Genomic DNA, 22,459 nt, shown 5'->3' with positions numbered 1-22,459 from the left:
AACTGAGAGTAACTTGCATTAGCTAGGGATTTGACCATTTGACTGTACTGTTTCCCTTAATTTCTTTTCCCCCTAAATGATGTTTAATGCTTTGCTTGTAAATTATATTTAATGTATCTGCTTGTAGGCCTTCCCTTAGGCTGGATTTTTGGCATTAAGGAATTATATCAGTACTGGTAAACGAAGCAGGGCCAGGGCATGTGTTTGAGCACTGGAAGATGACTGTGCTCTGTAATCATTAACATGCGCTCTGATGTGGTTTTAGCCGATGCCAACCATCAAACTACTTGACAATGCCTGGACAGGGTTTAGGCAATAGCACAACGTGGGGACAGTTTCCAGTAGTGTAGATGAGGCCGCTGTGCTTTGAGGGAAGAGGAGGTTAGATGGGTGGATGTGGTATGCTGTGTCTCTTCCTTTCAGGGCCAGGGAGTGAGCCTGGCTCCATTTTGCGTATCCTGTGGAGCCGCTGCAGATACTCCTCTGTTGCCATACCTTAATGCTTTAGATCAGACTTTCAAAGGTGTTTGGGCACCTCACAGGATGCACAAAAGACTCACGTGGTTTCTCTTTTTTGTTTCTCTGGACTTGTTCCAAAAGGGATGTGGGCTTTGTGTTGTTTCAGTTTTGAGTACCTTGACAGTAGGAATCAAGCACTGCGAAGTGCCCTGCACAGAGCAGGGGAGAATCAAGCATCTTGGAATGAGATTAAAGCCAGCAGGGCACACAGAAAGAGAGCCCTCTAAAGCTGGTCTGTAGGGCTGATCTGTCAACAGCCAGGCTGGGCACATGGACAGGGCAGTAGATTATTCGTGTCCCAATGAACCTTGCACTCAATGCTGCACTGTGATTGCAAGAGGGAGTTGAACTGCCTTTCTCCCAACACGGTTGTCTGTGGCCAGAGTGCTTTAATTGGGCTCTGGGCTTTGAAACTATAAAGCAGAGAAGAATTTTAATCTTCAGCTCCCACATCCGAATGATAGCTGTGAAACTGCAGGAGGAGACTGAAATGTGACTTTTGGGGGAAAGATTTTAACTGTGCTTTTAGAAGAAACCGCAACCATCACTGTAGTTTACGTGGAACCCCATGATGTGTGCAGTGTCATACGTTATATGTGTGTGTATATATATATGCTCAAAACAGGTATTTGGTCTAGCACTGAGGAGGTGGTAGAAGTGAGACAAGTGCTTGGATTTTGCTTGAACTTAAACAACAGAGGTGCCAAGCTGCTTAGCCTTGTTGAAAGTAAGCTGTTTCTGGACATGCACAGAAGCAGAATTGCAGGCTGCCTGGTCAAAATCGAGGATCATCCACTGTTGAGTGTTTGGTGGGATGGATTTTCAGGATCTTAGCTGTGGGCTTAGGGGGTATGTAGGCATTTCAGGATTCAGATCCTAAACCCTTTTGTTGGACCTAGTTCTCTGTGCCTCTGTTTCCTATTTGTAAATGTAAACAATGTTCTCATTGAGATGATGTGATATACATTAGAAATTGTGAAACCTTGCAAGTGTCACAGATGGGTAGAATTTTTTTAGGAGCTTGCCCTGCATAACCTGTATAATCTGGTTAAATATGTTAAGACCTATTGTTTTTTGCAGCTCTTATCATTCACTACTCACTTAAACAAACAGACTTATCTAGACTATTATCTTTTCCCCATATCTTCTCAGCCCTCTCATTTTTTTCTGTTTGTTTATGCACTTACAGCAAATTTTAGATCATGAGCTGTCTCAAAGAAGGACTGTAGGTTCATGGTTTGTGTGGTGTCTGGTGGTCCTGATTTGGGTCTGTATGAGATATTACTGCTACTAAAAAAGTCTAATTTATGCATGTCTGTACTGTGTCATGGTTTGAACTACTGAATGATAGTAAAAGCTGCTTCTTTTTTTTTTCCTCCTGATTTGTATAGCGTTTCTACAAGAAAGCAGCTGCATTTGTGCTAAGAGCAGTTGGTAAACATTCTCCACAACTAGCTCAGGCAATAGTTCATTGTGGAGCACTGGAAATGCTTGTGATTTGTTTGGAAGATTTTGACCCTGGAGTCAAAGAAGCTGCATCTTGGGCACTTGGGTATATTGCCCGACACAATTCAGGTAACAGGTTTCACATGTCTTATCTTTCAGCTTAATGCTAGGTAAGAGTTATAATAGGTTGCATTATTGTAATGTTTGTAAATAGAACAAGATGCTTTTTCTTCTCTACTGTTACAAAATTTTATATTTGGAATAAAAATCTACTCTAACTATACCAATCCGACAATGCTGTGTCTTTTGTGGGAAATTGGCGTATCGGACACCAGCAGTACCCTGTTATGAGAGGTGCTCTAAGAGGAGGTACGCTGGGCCTGTGTCCAGGAAACGATGCTCTGCTTTATTCTCCACTAAAAAATTTCAGATTATTTATGTACTGTGTAACTGTTACTGTGGAACAAAGTTTTTTTTGCTCAACGTTAGTTCTTATTTCATATCTATCTATCTATCTATCTATCTATCTATATGTAAAAATGGAGGAACCTAGGCAGAACCAAGTTTCATTCAGCTAACAGCAGTGCCCGCAGGATAAATGTGCCAAATTTGTTGCAGTGACTCTATTATCATTAGCCAGTAGACCACACTCTTCTCCGAGAGTCAGGAATAGATCCTAGGAATCCGATATCGAGCAGTTCACTGCTGTCTCACAAGCAGTTGTATAACTCACTGGCAGTGTCATGTTCCTATTTAAAAGCTGATCCACGTGGTTGATAATTCTTTTACCAGCTATTTATATAGTTCAAGTAAAAGTTTAGAGCTATGAATCAAAGAACTGAGGGAAGAAACTGCTGGTTGGAATGGGTGGGAAAAATGGCTTGTGTTCATATTATTTAAAGATAAAATTATTCTGGGATCACAACATTAACTCATGCATATATGTTTTGTTTTGGCTCTAAAATGTACATAGACTGAATTTATGATTTTCTTCTGTTTTTTTTTAAATCAATATGGAGTGCTGGACTGCAGAAGGCATAGGGAGTTTCCCCTTCCCACTTAGTGAGAGGGTTGACTTCCTGGGACAGACTCCAGAGTTGTCAGCACCTTCCTAAGAGACTGCTTTTTCTGGGGAACAAATTCATTCCTGGGGCACCTCTGTGTGCTAAAGATCTTTTATCTTTTGGGCATCGGGTCTGAATCCCACCCTTGGTGGAAAATGTTTGTTGCTGCCATTTGAAATATATTTGTTTAAGTGTCATTTGAAAGTGTTCCTTTGTATAAATGTGTGTAGCCTAAGTGTGTGTCTGTGTTACTCTTAACATAAACATTTCTGTAGTTTTGTTATGTCAATAAATCAATATTGACTCACCTCAATTGCCCTTCATGCTATTCATTGCATGAATGCTGGCTGATCTTTAGGGTGACCCACTTCACTCTGTGATGGCATTGTCTGCAAAGATGGAGATGATGTGGGGGTACTGAATACAACAAACTCCTTGTACAAATTTTTATTCCACAATTATGAATTATTTATTAATTGACTGTGAATGGATACATGTTGCATGTCAATTTACGCCAGCAATAAGAACAGCATTTTCAGGAATTAGGTTGAAATTCAAGTGCTACTAAGCTGCAAGCATCAGGACGTAGACAGATTGCTAGATGTCATCAGCTTAAAAACCCAAACCCCAAACAAAACAAAACAAAACAAAACCTAAAAAGATTTCTTCTTCCCCTGCCCAGCTATGGCCAGTTTGCGCGATTTACCTTCCTCTATAACGTAGTCACAGGAGGAAGTCTCTAAAATGATTACTGAAAGCAGAGGAGTTATACTAAGAAAGATCACTCTGTGCATGGTATGTTTCTTACACTCCTACAAGCATGCCTGTGCAACAGGATATTGTTGGAGATGGGATACAAAGATAGATGGACATCTTCTTATCAACATCTGGTGTTTACTGTCCAAGAAACTCTGGATTAGATTCACATGCTTGTGTTGATAAAATTTGGCTGTGATGGTTTTCTGTCATTGAGTGTGTGTGGACACATATTGCAGCTTAAACTCTAAAAATAGAGTTGAGTGTGAAATGGTTTTCCCCACCCACGAAAGGTTTTTCAGTTTCAGAAATTGTTTCAGTTCCAAACTGGGACGACATTAAGACAAGATTTTTAGGGAGGGAGGCTTATTTGCCCTAACAAGAAAAGTTCAATAATTAGGGCATATGTCTGGGATGTATGTGGGAGACAAATTAAAGGCCTGATCTATCTTAGGCAGGATGTGAACCTCTGTCTTCCTGGATGCCAGCAAAGGCTCACAGCATTTGGCAATAACTGTTTGCAATGGAAAGGTCTCTCTGCTTCTAATCAGAAATTCCATCCATGACCTGTTAAAGCTGCTCTCCAGGAACTGCGGTGTATGTTCCCATGAAAAGACTTCCATTTTGAGAAGTGAAGACTTTTTTTTTTTCTCATGAAAACATTCTCTGGTTAGCAAGTTCACTCCTCTTCATACAACAATCTCTTAAAATGCAGTAGTTCTGTGAACAGATGTCTCCAGAAGGCCTCTGAGATTTTGGGTCAAGACACATGTTTCATGAGATTTCAAGACAGTAGAAATCTTGCCAGGTCAGATTCCAAAATTTAGGAACAGCTCTTGTAGTTCTGGGCTTGCTTGAGCTGAATTTCAGATGCTGATCTTACTCTAAAGCATACAGATCAGTGTGCTGTAATTTTGCCATTCATTATTTCTACTATTCGTGTTTGAAAAGAAGTGTAAAGTGTTTCAGATATCCTCAAAATACCATCAGGTCCATGAAAAATATTTTGTAAATTTTTACTTATACCATGTTCAATTACTTTAAAATGCAAAATTCTTATGTTTGAGATATGCAAATAACTTAGCTTTCCATTTGCTTTGCCAACACAAAATGTGTAATTTATTAATCATCTCTTACCAGCTTCAGCATATTGTAAATTGGTAGGAAAACAAAAATAAACAACACTATTTATACTCAAGCATATTGCTGAGAGTGGAGTTATGCTCATTTTCTGTCTCGCTACTCTTAGGATCATAGGAGAGCTCAACTTGGAAGGGACCTTGGGAGGCCTCTAGTCAAGCTTCCTGCTCAAAGCAGGGTCAGCTACAAGGTTAGACTAGGTTGCTCAGCTCTTCAGTGATTTCAGTCTAGTAGTAACTTTGTCTTATTCCAGGATCCAAAGTTGCCCTGTAATTAATGACCTCCATCATTTTGAGGAAAGGTTTTCCCACTGGTTCTAGTGGAATCTTTACCACTGTGGTTGTAGCGGTCTGCATAAACCTGTGATTTTGAAGTGCAGCCTTTGGACTACTTGTGGGGATTATAGTCTTCCTATGTGGCCATTACATGATGACGCAGCCCTCAGAAAAATACAGTATTGGTGGTTGTTTTGGTCAAAGCCTGTTATTTCCTGTGGATACACCTGCCACAACAGCAGGGTCTGTTTGAGAACCCTGCTCTGGACTGAAACTTGCATTTGTTTCCAAGCAAAGAAGGTTTTGCTGCTGCTCCACTGCATGAATATGGCATTTGTTCAGAGCTGATTTTCCTTCTCTGGGGACTACCTGCACATTCACTTTCTCACCTTCATCTTTTCTCCCTAATTTTTTTTTTTAATCCATACTATTATTGCCAACATGTTAACGTTAGTATGGTTTTGTTGTTGGTAACACCTTAAACCAGTTTAGATGAATCCTGTAAGAGTTCCCATTGATTTCAGTGGGTATGTGGTCAGGATCTTATTGACTCCTCTTCGTTCACTTTCCACTCTTCCTGATCATGTAAACTCATGACTAAGCTTCAACTTACTTTGAATTAATTTCTTAGTCCCTGATGAGTACTTTTGTATTGAGACAAATCAGTACAACTCTAGTACAACTTCTAGTTGAACTGGTGGACTCTTAAACTCCAAAGTCTGTCTTTATCAGTCTTTCTTCTACTTCCACATCAGTCTGTCTTCATGTCTGTAGTATCTCCATTTGCTACAATGTTCCTCATATTGTTCTGGACAAAAGCAACTAATTTATGGTGGGTTTTGAGTCTTAGATCTCTTGTCTCTGAGCATACGTAGAATAACATTTCCTACTTTCATTCTTGTAGGGAGAAGTCCTACTTTATAATTATTTAGTTGGACAGGTTCCCTGAGCTGTACCACAAACTGAAGTTCAAAGCTCAAGGTTTTCATATCTTTTTGTGCAAATAAATGAGGTTCATAAATTAGTTTTTCTCTGCTGTCTTTTAACTCTTCAGCTATTTGTTTTGTCTTTGCCCTTACAATGCAGTCTTGGCATACTGACTGGCATAAGACAGAAAAGTATATTTGTAATTTGTTCCAGCTCTTCTTTGACTGAATATTTGTTTTTAAAAAATTCTTCTTGACAACAGTATTTTCTCCTTTAACTCTTTCTCAGCCTTCATTTTTTTCACCTCTGTGTTTTGTGATTGGATAGCAAAGTTTTGCGAATCCTTTGGTGTATAGTTTGAATTAAAGATGTTCTACCAAGTGGGAAGGTTAATTGAGCTTATTTTTGAGGAAAAAAGAATTGCTATTATCATAGAATCATTAAGACTTAGAATCATATTTTTGGGCTGAGTTGGCAGGGGAATGTGATGGGAAGATCTAGATTTTATTTTGTCTGTGCCTCAGCTTTCCTGTTTTTCTGACAGTCTGTTTACTGCTTGTCTGTCTTCTGACACATGCTCCAGCCCTCAGTGTGGTAAGTTATTAGCCACGAACCTTATAAACACCACTGGAAGAATTAATTAACCATGACCAACAGTAACCATCAGTATTTAAATGATATCAGACTTCTAACAACAAGAATTTATCTAAATTGAATCAGACGTAGTTTTGATCTTTTAAAATAACTTTTATCATTACTTTTGCATGCCCAGGCATAGCTGTGACCTTAGGGTATTGCTCTTTCTCCCTCTACTTAAACTTCATAATTTCAGCTCATAAGGCATCAAAGAAACCCGTTCTTCTAGTAGTATCCTGTCCCTCTTGACATGATTTTCCTGATATTAGCATCTCCTAGCAGACTGTAGGTAATTGAGGTGGTTGCTCTGAAGTTGCTTCTGAGGCACAGTTGGATAGGTTAATCCAGACTGTTGGTGAGTAGTTCATGATGTATTCCACTTGGTCAGTGTACAGCATCAACATACCATTTGAAGAAATCAAGTATGGCTTTTTCCGTGAAAAGCTGAATGTAGCTTATACCACTTATATTGATTAGCTAGTTTTCAGGTTTGTTTTCAGATACATATCAGGCACATTTCATTTCAAATTTGTAAAACTGAAGGTATAGCATTTGGGTTTTGTTGGAATCTTATGATTTGTGTGTATTTGGTGGATGCACACTCTACGTTATTTGAAAAGTGAACCTTGAAGGGTTAATTTTGTATTAGTTTAAAAATTACTGCATTATTTATTATAATTTTGTGATATAATATTTATACTTCCTTTAAAATATTATAAAATAACATGCAGTGTAAATATTTGTCTTATCACATGCATTGGAGTGGGTGGCTATACCTCACTAATTGAAAACAAATCTGGTCAGGAACATTATTTGGATATTAACAACGTAATGATGACATGACTTACAGATTTCATGAAAAACTCCATTAGTCTATGTATATTTAATGAAGTATGCTGTATTTTTCTTAGTATTAAAATCTCTTTATGGATGGACTATAAATCAAAAGCTAAGTTAGAGACTTGAAATACAACAGCCATATGTTGCCATGGTACTGTAAGTCAAGATAAATGTTAAAGATAATAATGGATATGCAAAATAAGGTGTAGCAAAACTGTACTAAGAACCTAATAGATTTTTGAACCCACCCCATGATTTTTACCACTTTTTCAACACTCTTTTAAAATAGCACAACTTGGTTATAGTATAAATTTTGCTTCTGTTATCCAGTAATTCTTATTTTAGGACTGTAATTAATGCTGCGTACACAGAGCGAGCTAATGAATTTCTAATAGTGTAATTTTTGTCCGTGTCAGCTAATCATATACTCAGATATTTTTTTTTCTTATTTAAGGTGCAGTTAGTTCAGGATATTGTACTAATCTCAGACATACGATATCCCACTGATGAGATTTCTCATTTGTGTAATTGTGTATGATAACATTTTCATGTCATTAAAGTATAAATTCTGTCTTGTCCCATGTATGGTAGCAAAACCTATTTTTGATCAGCAAGATCCATTTTGCCAATCTTTTATGTAAGATAAATCTTTTATGTATGTTTTCTGTATTTCTGTTTTTGGCATTTGATCTATGCTAATATCTGCTTATCATTTAAAGAGGGTAAAATGCTCTCTAATTAGGTGGTTGGTAAAATTTTGGTACTTTGGCTTTCTGTGTTGTTGTTAGCCATGCATAAAATGCTTTCCTATTGATCAGTGTAGAATAGCCAGGGTTTAAACAGCTGACATCTGCTTACTTTAAAAAAAGAAAAAGAAAACAGAATAACAAACCATTTCAGCCTAATCTACCTCAAATGTGTGCATGTAAATGGGGGTCCATCTATTGACCTGCATTCTTTTCAGTTGTGGATTGGTCCACACGGTTTATGAAACCAGGAGGGCTGATTTGAAATGCAGATGTCGAGACAGTGAACTACACCCTCCCCTTTTTCCTTTGCTGTATCTGTCAGGGTGAAAAATGGCTTGCACAAGGGTCAGTCACCCATACTCACTTAATTACTTTCCTTGGACCTACAGAACTGTCACAAGCTGTGGTGGATGCAGGAGCTGTTCCTCTTTTAGTGCTCTGTATCCAGGAGCCAGAAATTGCTTTGAAAAGGATTGCTGCTTCAACTCTCAGTGATATTTCAAAGCATTCTCCAGAGTTAGCACAGACAGTAGTGGATGCAGGAGCTATCCCTCACTTAGCTCAGATGATCCTGAACCCTGATGCTAAACTGAAGGTACCTTTAAAAATTATTTTTTTTAAATCTCCATTATACCAGTCATTACTTGATATTGAATCAAAGACACTGATGTGCATATTTATTTAGGAAGCTTTTGTTTTGGGCATTAACAAAATGTAACTACATAGTTATTGACAAAGAGTTCTGAACTTATTCACAGATTTAGCTACTGGATAAAAACTGCTGCTCTGTGAGGAACAGCTAAATTAATCTTTAAGGTGAATAGTATGAATTTTTTTTCAGAATTACATAGTATATGAAGAATGCAACAGATACTTTTAATAGATAAAATTTGCATCATTCAGTTACAAAAAAGGGTTTGCATACTTATAGGTTTATAGATTTATAGATACTATAGATTTATAGATTATACTATAAATCAGATAATATTAAATGTATTTTAGAATGTACTACCTGATGTGAATAGCTGTTGACAAAGGTTTAATCACTAGAGTTTAATTGACAAAAAATTGATTCTTAATGTAATTTTTCTGTCTTACTCTAACAGCAACAGAGGACAACATGAAAATGCCACTTCAAACAAATAGATGAAAATTCTTTAATACAAGTCTGACAGCCCAAACACGCAAATAAAGATACTTTCTATAGATTTCACTAATTTTTAAATTACAGTTTTAAATGGTATATATATTTTTTCCTTTTTAATACGTAGCAAGCTTGAATGGGATAAAACAAAGGAGAAACTTTTATTCAGGAACCGGCGAATGTTCTGTGCCATTATATTCGTGCATGAATTGACTCAGTGAATTGTAAAATAGCTGTAATTGTTTTCCCTATCCTGCTTTGTTTTCCTTGATGCAATAGATTTTTGTGCGCAGGAGGAATGTATGTTGTGGGGTGTTTGTATATTATTGATTTTATAACAACTTTTATTTACTAGCGTCAGGTGCTGTCAGCTCTAAGCCAAATAGCAAAGCATTCAGTGGATCTTGCAGAGTTGGTGGTTGAAGGAGAAATTTTCCCAGTTGTGCTCACATGCCTGAAGGACTCAGATGAATATGTCAAGAAAAATGGTGCAACTTTAATTAGAGAGATAGCAAAGCATACGCCTGAGGTAAAACCTTGAAAATGCAAATACAAGGTCATATCATTAGATTTTACACTTTAAATAAAATACGGGATTATTCTGTCATTTGCTTTTTGAAAGAGGTGTTTGGCACGTTCATTGGAAAAATATGGAAATGCTTGCTGATATTATGAGATGTGTAGTGGATATGACGGGTTAGGAAACTGGGAATCATAATGTATACCTACCTACTTCATTGCATAAGATTTCTGTGCAGACAGGGAGTTTTAGGCTGAGAGATATGAAAAACATCATGAGAAAAGCCTCACAGAAATCATGATACCAGCTAATAAATGACAAGATCACCCTATAACAATAATTGACGGTGTGTGTCTTTTTAAAAATCTTCTGGGGTGCTGGGATCACATTTTAGTTATTTTTCCAATGACAATGAAGGTCAAAAGTTCTCTTAGTTATTATTAATCTGACTGTAGTTTCTTTTATTAGCCTGAGTTTGTAATTTGAGTCTCAGCATTTGCAGTGCTTTTGCCAATAATTGATACATGAAGGTGGGGATGTTTGGCAAAGTCAATACAAAATAAATAGGAAAACCAAATAATTATAACGATGTTAATCTGTCAGACCATAGAGGCTCTAAATATGATTCTGGAATGAAATACAAGCAATATATTTGTGGAATACACTAATGCTGAGCACAGCCATTTCAAAATCAGGATACTACCTTAACAACTGAGAAGTGTTTAAACATGAATCTTGTGCTATTTCTTCAGCCCACTAGTCTTTAAGCTGCTGGTGATTAAAGGTTGCAGTCTTGTCACATTTCCTACTTTCTCTCTGCACCTCATGAGCAATGCAACCTCACTTTCTCAAAAAAGTGAAGAAATTATAATTATGAAAGGGCACACTAGAGTTAGAAGCCAGAGGCCAAAATCACAAGACTGCAGGTAAAGTCAGAAGAGCTGCCAGCACAGGATCCTCCATGCAAGGGGAATTGGGCATTCTAGTAGCTCTCCAAAGGAGCTGTAGGAAGTATCTGGTGAATCCCAGGGGGAAGCCACAATCCACATTTGACTTCAGAGTAACAGTGATCTCTGTCCATCTCTGAGCAACTCCTTTCGAGCAACACATGTTGCAGAGACAGATTGGCAAATGATATTTCTAAAGGAGCTGGCTGTGGCAGTCATATGAGTGTTGTGGCTTTTGGATCTCAGCTCTCTATCTGCATACGCAGTAAAATTCTTGTGAAGGTCTGGGTCTGGCAGACTTGCAGCGGGGCCTGAGGGTTGCAGCACCAGGGAGCGTGTCTGTGTAGGAGCTCTGTGTACACGGCTGTGCCTAGATGTAGGACTTGGTCGTCACTGGCTGCAGTTCATAATCATGTGAAGAGCTTTTCCTAAATAATAACTTAAATTTCATCTAGCTGTTCCATGAAAAAAACAATCCCCTTTTAAAGGCTCTAAGGCAACAGTGGATTTTATGTTTATATAAATCAACTGGATTGGAAATCCACATGCCTTAGTTTCGTTCATTTGATTTTGACTTTTGAGAACATGTTTCTCTTGCTTTGGAATCTTTGGGAAAAATGTGTTATACCTAACAATAGAAGAAAATAATTGTAATATGAAATTATTTTAATTTCTATGCATTGTTAACATACATCACTACTGTTGTCCCTCAAGTGATGTGAGAAGTAATAGCTTTTGGAAAGAAATATGTTGCATAGCTTGGTACACACAGCAAGTGTCATAGACTGTGGACATGATTATCATTTGTAAGCCAGGCTATAGAATTTGGCATTCTGGGGCAAACTCCATTGACCATCCACTGTGTTCCCTGGACACCTCCCTCAGAATATGCTAACATGGCAGAATGGTGTGGTCCAAGTTGGTTTTGTATATCCATGACAGTTGTCCTTGGCTTCATGCCTCAGTAGGGGTATCCACAAAGGTTTTTATGCCACAGAGGTTATCTAGAATGCGGATGAAAGGAGGAGTGGGCCTTTCCCTCTGCCCCTGCACAGAACGTATGATGTTGGCTTGGCAATGAGTGTGCACTAGTGTGAAAGAGTATCTGGCTCAGTAGGTGCATCTTCAAGGCCATTAATATATTAGGTCGTCATTTATATGATTCTTTGGTGTGTACTAACAGAGTTGAGAATATGTCATTCCATGCTATACAGCATAAAAAATTCAGAGTCCTGGTTTCCTTGCAGTAAAGTCAATCAAAAACAGAGCAGCAAAACAGCTTCATTCCTGAGAACTTCATGCTGCACTTAGTGCCCAACAGTCTGTATCATACATCACACTTATTCCAGCTTTATTTTGTAAATCAGGAGCAGTACATTTAAAGACTTTTGTAATGTAGTGTTTTATGCCTGTTGATACTTCACAGTATTTAATCTCTTCCGTTTATCTTTCCAGCTTTCACAGCTTATAGTAAATGCAGGCGGAGTTGCTGCTGTGATTGATTGTATTGGCAACTGCAGAGGGACTGTCAGACTGCCTGGCATCATGATGCTTGGTTATGTAGCAGCTCATTCGGAGAACCTGTCAATGGCAGTGATTGTCTCCAAGGTTAGCTATCACTTTGTTGTCTTCCTATAATTCTTCAGTAGTAGTCTGAGAAAGAGATACAAATTAGCACAGGCAGAGAACATACTTTGTGACAGAATTATATACGTACTGTTGACGAGCGCACTTTCTCCCAATATTGCTGCTTGCTGTGGCTGAGATCATGTGGTAACCTGATCAAAGTGTGTCTTTATGAAGTTGAGCCAGTTATAAAATGTCCTGGATTTGTTTGTGAACATCCATTTGTGTTACAGGACATGATTTTTCTGTGTTGCAATTGCACGGGTACAGAAAATAAGTCAGTGAATTTCTATGGTCTGTTTCCTCTTAAAATGAATATTTGTGGCTACATCAAAACCCTTTTTGAAACAAGAATGTTTAATGGCACATTCTTCATTGCACTAGCATGACTCTGCTAGTACCGCTAGAGTAGTCTTGCAACAGAAATCTTCACACTTGAAAAGACCTCAGTTTCTAATGTAGTATGGTTTGCTTCAGTTGTGCAAGTGACATTTCAAATGAGACAAGCTATACAATTTCAGATTTAAATAAATTCTGCTGGGCAATGATATAGAAGGGAGAGAATTTGCAATATTTGCAAGAGGTGAAATTAGTGCCTGACATAATATCCTGATGTGAATAATGCTAACTGATGGCAGAAGGAAGGAAGTAATTTCACTGAGCATTGTTGGCCCATTTTCACACTATGTCAGTCATTTAAAATATACGGTATGATTGAAAACAATGAAACAATAAAAACAGAGGAACAGAAATGTCTTCTAGTAGGAATGCAAGTTAAAAGATGGAAATTACTAAAACATAACATCAATAAGTATGCAGGGAAGGTAGGAGTGATCAAAAAATGCTCTTCTGCATTTGAAAACTAAAGGAATAGACACTTTTCCCTTGCCCTCTCTGGAGGCCCTTCTTCTCTGGATGTGTCTCTGTCTTTCCAATTTCAGGGATGCCTACAGCAAATATGCTCCTGCTGTTGAGTGCTTGACATTAAGTGGGATGAATCCAGGATTAAGTTAATGAGGAAGTACCTGAGTGATAAATTTCTAAGGAGTAATAATGGTTGCTACCATAATGGGATGACACCACTAGCATGCATTCTTTTAGAGCCTGTATTTTAGAAGAAGAGTGTAAATAGAGAATTTCTAACAATCTGTGTCAGTTTCAAGTTGTCCTTCCCTGGTGTAGATTTGTAAAGGTTGTGCTTTTGATTAATACTACAGGGAATACCACCACTGTGTGCCTGCTTGATAGAAGAACCTGAAGATCATATTAAGGCAGCAGCTGCTTGGGCCTTGGGACAGGTTGGAAGACATACTCCTGAGCACGCACGTGCCGTTGCAGTAGCAAATGTGCTACCCACACTGCTTGCTATGTATATGGACACATGCAGTTCAGAAGATCTTCAAATGAAAGCAAGTATATTTGTAGTATCTGCAGTATATTTATTGTAATCAACAGGTGTAAGTGCTTAAAAACTACTAAATGTGCCTTTATTGATGTTAATTTAGTCACAGATTTCATGGGTGTAGGGTGTCTGAAGGCTGCGTGTCATTTTTTTGTACTGGCTGGTTTAATGGGTGTGCATATGGTGCATACCAAATCCTATGGTACACCCACAGCAGTCTAGGCCCTCATTTTCTTCCCAGTTTAGACCAGAGTTGCATACACCTATAAATGCTATAAATTTCTAAGTATCTACTTTTTTTTTTTTTTAAGTATGAACTCTTGTACGAAATATTATAGTCCTTGTAGTAGATTTGCGTACATTTTTATTGTTATAATAAAACTGTAGCAAATAATCAAACTCTGCTCTTGAAAACATGCAACTGTTCATGTTTAGGGCCTTCCCTGTGTGGGAGCTATTGAAGTTGCAGTTTGGTAAAGTGTATTTTTGAGGAACAGTAAGTGAACCAACTGAAGAATATCATATGACAGGATATGGTCTCCCATGTTGTACTATGCTTTTGTACATTCCGCTGAAGTATAACATTCCAGATCTGTAAAATAACTTTTGTATAGTTATTTTCAGTGGTCACCAAAATATCAAGGCCAAATTAGCTGTACCTATAATCCTACCCCAGAAGGTCATTACTGCTTTGTAGCAGTCAGCGCTGAGTCTGTTTTCAGAAACTAAGCACTGGTGTACAACTGTTTTACTGTCTCTTTCCCTCCCTGCCTGGAATGTAGTGCACTTCGCCATCCCAGACCAGCAGACTCCTCCTCGTAAGCCACTTCTAAAATACAATCTTTTAAAATGTGTTTTGATTTAGCTTTCTTATTATATTACTCTACTTCAATTTACTTAAAGGGTCTACTCCTGCTTCCATTTTAGTCAAAGGAAAATTGCCATTACTTTGACTGTAGATAACATAATAAGAATATGATGCACCATGGGTTTTGAGGTTTAATGAATCTAAGTAGAAAATTGATTCTTCATTAAGTGACCTGATAGATATCATAGTTTTTATTCAGAAAATGCTCTTTGAGAATTCTGATCAATTTGCTTTTTTGATCAGACTTCAATGATCTATAACATGAATTCTTGTTGTTTTCATTGATGTCTTACTAGAGAAATTTTATTTTGCATTTCAATAGACTAAAAGAGCCTTAAAGACCATCCTTCAGAAATGCACATATCTTCCAGCACTTGAACCGTTGCTGCATGATGCCCCTCCCAATATTATGAAACATATTGTTGGGCAGTTTAGTAAGGTAAGAAAAGGTTCAGCTTGATGAGTAATATGTTAATTGTTTTCCATTTAGCAAGGAAGCTATCTTGCCAAAGACGAAGTCTCTCTGAAGGTCTTAGCTGTTTTCTCAGGATCCTCAAGCATCCCCTGCAGAAGCAGTTTGGAGCATCCCGTTCTTTTGTCTGAGAAAGCTGGATACCATTTTGTCTGGAACCTGCCATAATTCATCCTAAGACTGGGAAAACAGTTGCTTATAAGCAAGGTGTTTTTTTCTTCCTTGCCTCTTGAGATTAAGTGCAATATTAACTTGTGCAAATATTTTCACTGAGACAATGTATCACATAAATCCCAGTCACATCTGTTTTAGATAAAGTACAAGCTGTCTGTATGGGAGTGACTTGAGCCAGGTATTTTACAATAATCTAGAGTATAAAAGCTTCACCACTTTTATCCTCATTAATTTTCAGTCTCAAATGAGTGTAGGAATCCCAAATCTTTTCTCATCCCTCTCAAAATTTGAAACTGTTTGTTGTTAATTACATTGTGTATTTGAGCACAGCATATAAAAGGTGATACAATTTAATAAAAATATTTCAGATTATTTAAGTAATTGCTAACTAATCAGGAGATTTTCAGTGTCTGCAATGTTCATCAGCTGTAAGGAATCCTTCTCGACTATAGGCTGTCTTTTGTGCAATACTCTGCAGTGTAATCTGTTAGCAGGGGGTACCAGGCTCTCTTGGTGAGATGTTCTTTCTGGAAGTGGCCAAGTAAAACACTCTTGATATTAAATTCTGATTATCACAGATCTGGAAGCACTATTGTTTGTAGTGCGGATTTCTGATTACATTGCTTGTGTTACACTTGAAACATCAAGTTTTAAAACGCTCAAGTTTGCCCTGTCTTCTTACTAAGTCTGTATGAAGATTGGAGATTTGCTCAGAATCCAGTGTCTTTTGCTTCTGTGTGCTGACTGGAGCTATTAATGAACTGAGTGCATAGTAATTGGTTACCCAGTGTATAGATTTGAATGTTGTTTGCTGTTGAAGTGGTTTTGTACCCTTCATATCAGCTGATGTTTTGTTTTGCTTTTCTTCTTCTCCTACATTGTATTAAACAAACTATACTTGTTGGGCATTTGCTTCTCTGAAGAATACATTTAAAATTAAGTTCTCTGCAGTAAAAGCATTTTTCTCTCCTTTACCATAGCTTGGGAATTTTCTATTCTTAGAGCTGTGGAGTATTACTTCTGTTGGTTTATTTATAGCACAGTAAAAGCCTTATTTCCGAGCTGTGCCTTCAGAGTGAGATGCTATCCGTTCTTGGTGCTGGACTCTGTCATTTTAGCATTATTCTTTTCAGGGTCTGTGCAATTCTGTGCTGCCTCAGTTTGGACTCAGGGAAGGGACTGTGTCTCAGAGGTGCTGTCTGTCTTCAGGGCCTTGTTCAAGAGAGTTTTCTGCTGTCTTACCCAGCCTGGGAGTCACAGTGGGGAGGAGGAAGGCAGGGAAATGGCCATATCCCATCTCCTTGCCAGTTCTTTCTTGGCAGTTCTTGTTGTGGGAGATACGTGGAAACAGCCGTCTTTTCAGTTTCCACAATGAAACGATCACAGTTGTCCTAATACTTCTGTGAGGCATATAATAGGGAGAAGTCTTTATTTTCCCTTGTTTTTTTCTTTACCTGTCTGTTGATTTTGTAGAGCCTAGAGGGACCAGAAAATGAAGGCTGTTTGCCTATATGCGTGGGAGAAATCTCATCCTTCTTTTCCTTCATCCTTTTAGGCAATCCCTCCTTCAAGGCTCATGTTTTACGCTGGGATACAGCCAAATCTGTGGCTTAATTTGTCTGACCAGTGTGAAGGCTTACAAAATGCTTTTGCCCCCATAGTATGTAACTCTCAGTGTTGGTTTTAAACCCATCTGGTTCTGCTGTAGATGCAGCTGACATCTTGCATTCTCTCTCTCTCTCTCTCTTTTTTAATATTTTTGCAGCCCTGTGGGCCTATGGACTACATGCTGTCATTCTCCCTTGCGTGGCCCAGCCCCCACCTGCCTCCATCTCTCCCTCCCTCCCATCCTCTGGACAGAGCTGCATATTGGCATCACTCAGGGAGCACAGAATGCATTGTCTGATCATTTCTGCTTCTCATCCCCTTTGGCTGCAGAAACTTCACATTTTTGCTTTGTGTGTTTGTGTATGTGTGTTTGTAAAAGGCTTCCATGGCTACACAGTGTGTTGTAGGATTTTAATATCTAGGAATTTAATAGTAGCATGCAATGCTTCAAGGCTGCATTGTTCACTTGCAACAATTCTCAGTATTGTTTTCATGCACTAATCTATACTAGATCATTACAATGATATAAGATTCTGCTCTACAATTAAACTGTGGGAATTGACATAAAAGACCTGAATAACTTGGTTTAAGTGGAACAGATGCTATTGTTATTGTTGTTATTCCATGCAAGTGTTCTGGTTTTATTATCTATTTAATCTCCACAATCATATTGTCTCTGTAGGAATAATTCAAGAAATATTATTTAAGTAAAGATAAATATTCAATTCAGTATTTTTATATATGTTACATATTAAAGTACATGTTAAATTATGTTACAGCCATAAAGGACTGGATTATGATTTTTTCCTATACAACTGGGTGCTAAAATACAGTAATCATTACAGATGTTGTACCTCTGATGTGTTCCATTTTATCTGTCCTCTGAATTAAAAACAGATAAGCAGTATTTGAGCCTGGTAGAAGAAAGATTCCTCTAAAAGAAAACGTTCTTTTTTTTTTAATGTACTTTTCTGTGTGTAGGTGTTACCACATGACAGTAAAGCGCGTCGTCTCTTTGTAACAACTGGTGGACTTAAAAAGGTTCAAGAAATAAAGGCAGAACCTGGGTCACTTCTTCAGGAATATATCAACACTATTAACAATTGCTACCCAGAGGAAGTAGTAAGGTAAGGAAAATGAAATGTAAAAAATTTCATACTTATAACATTGTTAGATGTTTTTCACAGGAACAACACAATGCAAGGATTTAAAATATTAGTTTAACTTTTGCATGAATTTTGTTTTTAATAAAACAGCATAATATTTGGTTAACTGCCTCAGTGGTAACACGACCATTAGACACATACTTTTGAATGCTTTCTCTTTTCTGATTGTTTTGGGAGTCAAATTTCTTTGTCTGTAAACAAAGGCCAAATAATCAGGCTCTTGCAAGAAACTGGGGGAGAAAACTCAGTCCTGCACTACCCAGACAAACTCCAAGACTTCAGCACAACCACTCTAATGTTAATGAACGTCCGTGGGAAGTTAATTTTATCTCGGTAACTTATTTATGGATTATTCGGGCTCCAAATAACAGGTATTGGTGAATCTTTGCTTGTATCCTTCACTTCCCTAAGAGCCTGTCTGATAGTGTATTCAGAGGCTCCTTTGAAACTTCCTCTGATGTACAGAGGGTCCAGAGGCTCTCCTGCGTGGTTGCTCTGCCCACAGCTGCCCTTCCTCCCCCAGCCTCATCATGAGGCTTAAGTGTTATATAAAAGGACCATACACCAGCTGTCTGCACCAAGTTGAACTTTGCCCTTAATGAATACAGAAACACTATTAAATAGCTTACAGTCAAAATGTCACCATCCTAAATTGTAATAATGAGAGAAATGCCCTCCTAGATTCTAGATATCCATTTACCAGTCCTTCACTCCATCAACACATCAAAAGGTTGCTGTACTCGTGCACTCCCTCTACAGGCTCTGAAAATCTGCATCATCAATTTTAATTATAGCAACAGAGTTCTTCAGCTAATAGTAGCTACAAACTAAGTCACGCAAAATGAAGCCCTGTTTGTCTCCACAAGGAAAAGCCAGTGGCGGTCAAATGGGTAAACCAAAATAATAAAGAAACTTTATTCTGCAGCTACAAATGCTAATACTTCAGAGGGAAAGAGGACATTTGCTTACTGTTTTCTGGATATAGTTGATGTTTCTTTGTTACAGCTATTTTCTTCCCCCTGTAAATGAAACAAGGTTACTTATGTAGGCTGGGATGTAATAAAGAAAAGGGCCCCTTCGAGCATCTCCAGCTTGCCTCTTTGTGCTACTGCCTGATGCTGGTTGTGCTGCCTGAGGCACAGCTGCTATAATAGACTCCAGCTCTGGGTTTGTCCCGGAGACCTGTTATTTTGGGCTGTTTGCAGACTGAGTATAATAATGCATTGAAAAGTTAGCTTTACAATCAGAGAACTAATAGGATTTTTTAAGAGAGTTACATTATGCAGAAATCATCCAGAAAATTAAAATCAACAAGGTAAATGGATCTTCTTTCAGTGTGAAAACATTGGGGATTTCTACTGGAATACATTTTAGGCATGTATTACATGGTCGTGTGTACCTCTGTCTTTATAGTTAAAGCTTCCAGGGCTCAGAGGTGACAACTTACATGCCTCCAAAACCAGGATACTGAGATGTATGTTTTTAGAATAACACAGTAATAAATTTCAGATACTCTTAACCTGGAAAACAAGAACTAAATGCAGCTTTGGTGATGCTTGCATATTGGAAGCATGTAGTTTGTCCATTGTGGAAAACCAACTGAATGACAGCAGGACAATAATGGCACCATAGAGTCCTACTCTAATGAAAACCTATTGGATAATCTCCGTCCTTGAGTTGGCATTAGAGACAGAAGGTCATTGTGATAAATTTTTTTGTTCCAGAATCAATCTTTCTCGCATTGATGTAGACTTCACATTAGCTTTGGGGTGTGTGCTTATGTTTGACGAACAGCAGTAGACTATTGTTGTCTGGCAGCCTATGGTTCTGTGTAAACTCATGCTTTTTTTATTAAAGGCCATAATTTCAAAAGAAGTTAACATCTACATTTCTCAGTAAAGACAATACTTATGGCTGCTGAACCTATCTAAAACAAGCCACTGACCTACCTGCCCTACAAGAAGCTAAACATATTTTTGAAAACCTGACTTCCAAGTATAAACAATAACATAAGTTGAAAAGCAGGCTTTTAAAATATTGTAGGGAATAAATGTAGAATTGCTTGACCAGTGTTTAATGCTAGGATTTTTTTCCTGATCAATAGAAATATGAATAGTGTTTCATTACTTAGCACAGAACATGCATTGTAGTCTAATGCACAAACAAAATGTTTGTCTTTCAGGTATTATTCCCCTGGATATTCTGAGATACTTCTGGAAAGGGTGGAAAATTACCATCCAGTTTTATAAACTTCAATTTTTTATTAGAGCTGTATTTCACATTTATGCCGTTATGACTGTAATACAAATACAGCTGTTGAAACTCTTGTTTGATTCTGAAATTTCCTTCTACTGTGTGAACTACTGACAGAGCTCAGCAATTCCAGCAAGCTATATTTTGTTCTTTATAAACTTGTTTGTTGCTAAGTTTTTGTTCCTTTTTGTTTTTCTCTAACATTACTACCAGATATTGCTGCATATATGAATGGAATTTCATGCAGGGGTGATGATTTATCATAGAAGCTTTTTTAGAATCAGTCATTTCCTTTTCCTTCCACAAGAAAGGTTTGTTATTATCTCATTCAAATTTTAGCCTTCTCAGTACTGTAGACATTTTCCCCTTTTGCCTTTGCATATTGTTTAGAGCTTCCCAAGCTTGGTGAGGGGGAAAAAGCTGGCCCCTGTGCTTTTTCTAATTATGGATCCATTCTGCACTGAGGTATCTCCTACTGCTACCTTTCAGAAAGTAAATTGATGTAATTTTGCATCTCCAAACATGTTAGTAGCTGCTAAATAAAGAAATAATCAGATCTGATGATGATAAAAGGGCTGAATTCTGCATGATATGATGGTGTGGTGGTCTTGACATGGTAGATAATATATCTTCTGCAAAAGTCCTAATTAAGGCAGGATTCACTGTGGAAGGAAGGAGCAATACACTATCTGGTGTATGCGTCGTCGTTCCTCTTGGAAGGGAGTGAACTTAGAACTTCCACATGCACAAAGGGAAGGACCCTGGCGGGTTTGGCTCCATTTTGGTCAGCAGCAAATCTGTGTGGCTCAGAAGGAGAATTGCTTGGCTGCAGGAACACAGTTAGCAAAGTTCTGAGTACATTCAGGGGAAACCTGAGAATACTTGAGCTCCACTGATTTGAGTGATGGAACTAAGGCTGCTCAGTACTTATTCTTCAAGAGCTGAAATTGCTGCAGAATTGAGTCGAAACACACTTGGAACTCAGTCTTGAAGTTGCAGATCACATCGACGTGGAGATTATTGGAGGTATGAGCTCTTGCCTGTCTGTAGAACATCCTGGAAATACTTTTGCCTTCTTACGTAAAGTTAAAATACTTTTACATTCTGCTTACTCCTCTGGTATATTGTAGCAGCAGGGAGCACCCCACAATTCTTTAGTATCCCCTACTATGTATCTGTCTTCTACCATTTTTTGTTCTTCTAACCATTTTTCTTTTCCTCATATGCAGCAGTTTTTTGTGTTCTTTATCTTTTTTATTTTTTTCCCAAAGAGTAATAAACAGTGTTTCTGGAACAGGATGTTGAAATACTGGCAGCCACAAGGAAAGACAATATTTGAAAACCCCCGCAGGAGAGAAACTTGTCTACTTTCTTAAACATATTAACTGAATGAGTTTATAAAACAGGAATAGTCTCTTCTATTACTTGTAAAACAGGAGCAAAGACTTATTGCAGTTGGAAATGATTTAGAGTGGCTTTTCTCTGCCAAATTCCAAATGGCTATTTTCTTTTATTCTTGTCAGCATGTTTTTCAACAGTTCACAAAAACATTGAAGGGTTATCTTGTGTTAAGGTTTAATTCTACAGAGGGCTGTGCTTCCGCTGTGAGGTACTTGGTGCTCTCAGGAGAAGCAGGGGATGCACAGTACCTTGCTCTGCAGAGCCTAACTGAGATGTAAACTGTTGGTGCCATGAATGCTGGTATAGAAACCACACCAGCTGGGTGCTTTCCTTAGCCCACATCAGAGTGAAAAGTCTTGGAACTGACTAGCTTCTACCAAATGCCTTTTTGTTTTTGGTGTTTATATTCTGACATTATTAATACTAGGACACTAGTGGAAAAACGTTAGGTCTATTAAAAAAGATTTTTGTAATACTCAGTAATTTTCTCAATGCATTATGGATCCTGTACCATCGCTAAAAGAAA

At 37.9% G+C, this 22,459-nt stretch overlaps 1 protein-coding gene across 4 annotated transcripts in view; it reads left to right on the top strand.

Moving 5' to 3' along the window:
- SPAG6 (sperm associated antigen 6) overlaps positions 1–21,088 on the top strand; it is a 34,680-nt gene extending 13,592 nt beyond the window's left edge. For all 4 annotated transcript variants that reach the window (XM_075082664.1, XM_075082665.1, XM_075082666.1 and 1 more), the window contains 8 exons: positions 1,911–2,094; positions 8,742–8,947; positions 9,852–10,025; positions 12,419–12,571; positions 13,807–13,998; positions 15,182–15,298; positions 18,095–18,240; positions 20,462–21,088. In XM_075082664.1, the coding sequence (XP_074938765.1) occupies positions 1,911–2,094; positions 8,742–8,947; positions 9,852–10,025; positions 12,419–12,571; positions 13,807–13,998; positions 15,182–15,298; positions 18,095–18,240; positions 20,462–20,528 (1,239 nt within the window). In that variant the 3' untranslated portion in view covers positions 20,529–21,088. The remainder of the gene's footprint in view (positions 1–1,910; positions 2,095–8,741; positions 8,948–9,851; positions 10,026–12,418; positions 12,572–13,806; positions 13,999–15,181; positions 15,299–18,094; positions 18,241–20,461) is intronic.
- Positions 21,089–22,459: the final 1,371 nt, after the last annotated feature.

The sequence above is a fragment of the Phalacrocorax aristotelis genome, chromosome 2 (genome assembly GCF_949628215.1).
Source record: "Phalacrocorax aristotelis chromosome 2, bGulAri2.1, whole genome shotgun sequence".
NCBI classification, from domain to species: Eukaryota; Metazoa; Chordata; class Aves; order Suliformes; family Phalacrocoracidae; genus Phalacrocorax; species Phalacrocorax aristotelis.
The sequence above is the reverse complement of the archived record's forward strand: the minus strand, read 5'-3'. Positions and strand labels throughout refer to the sequence as shown.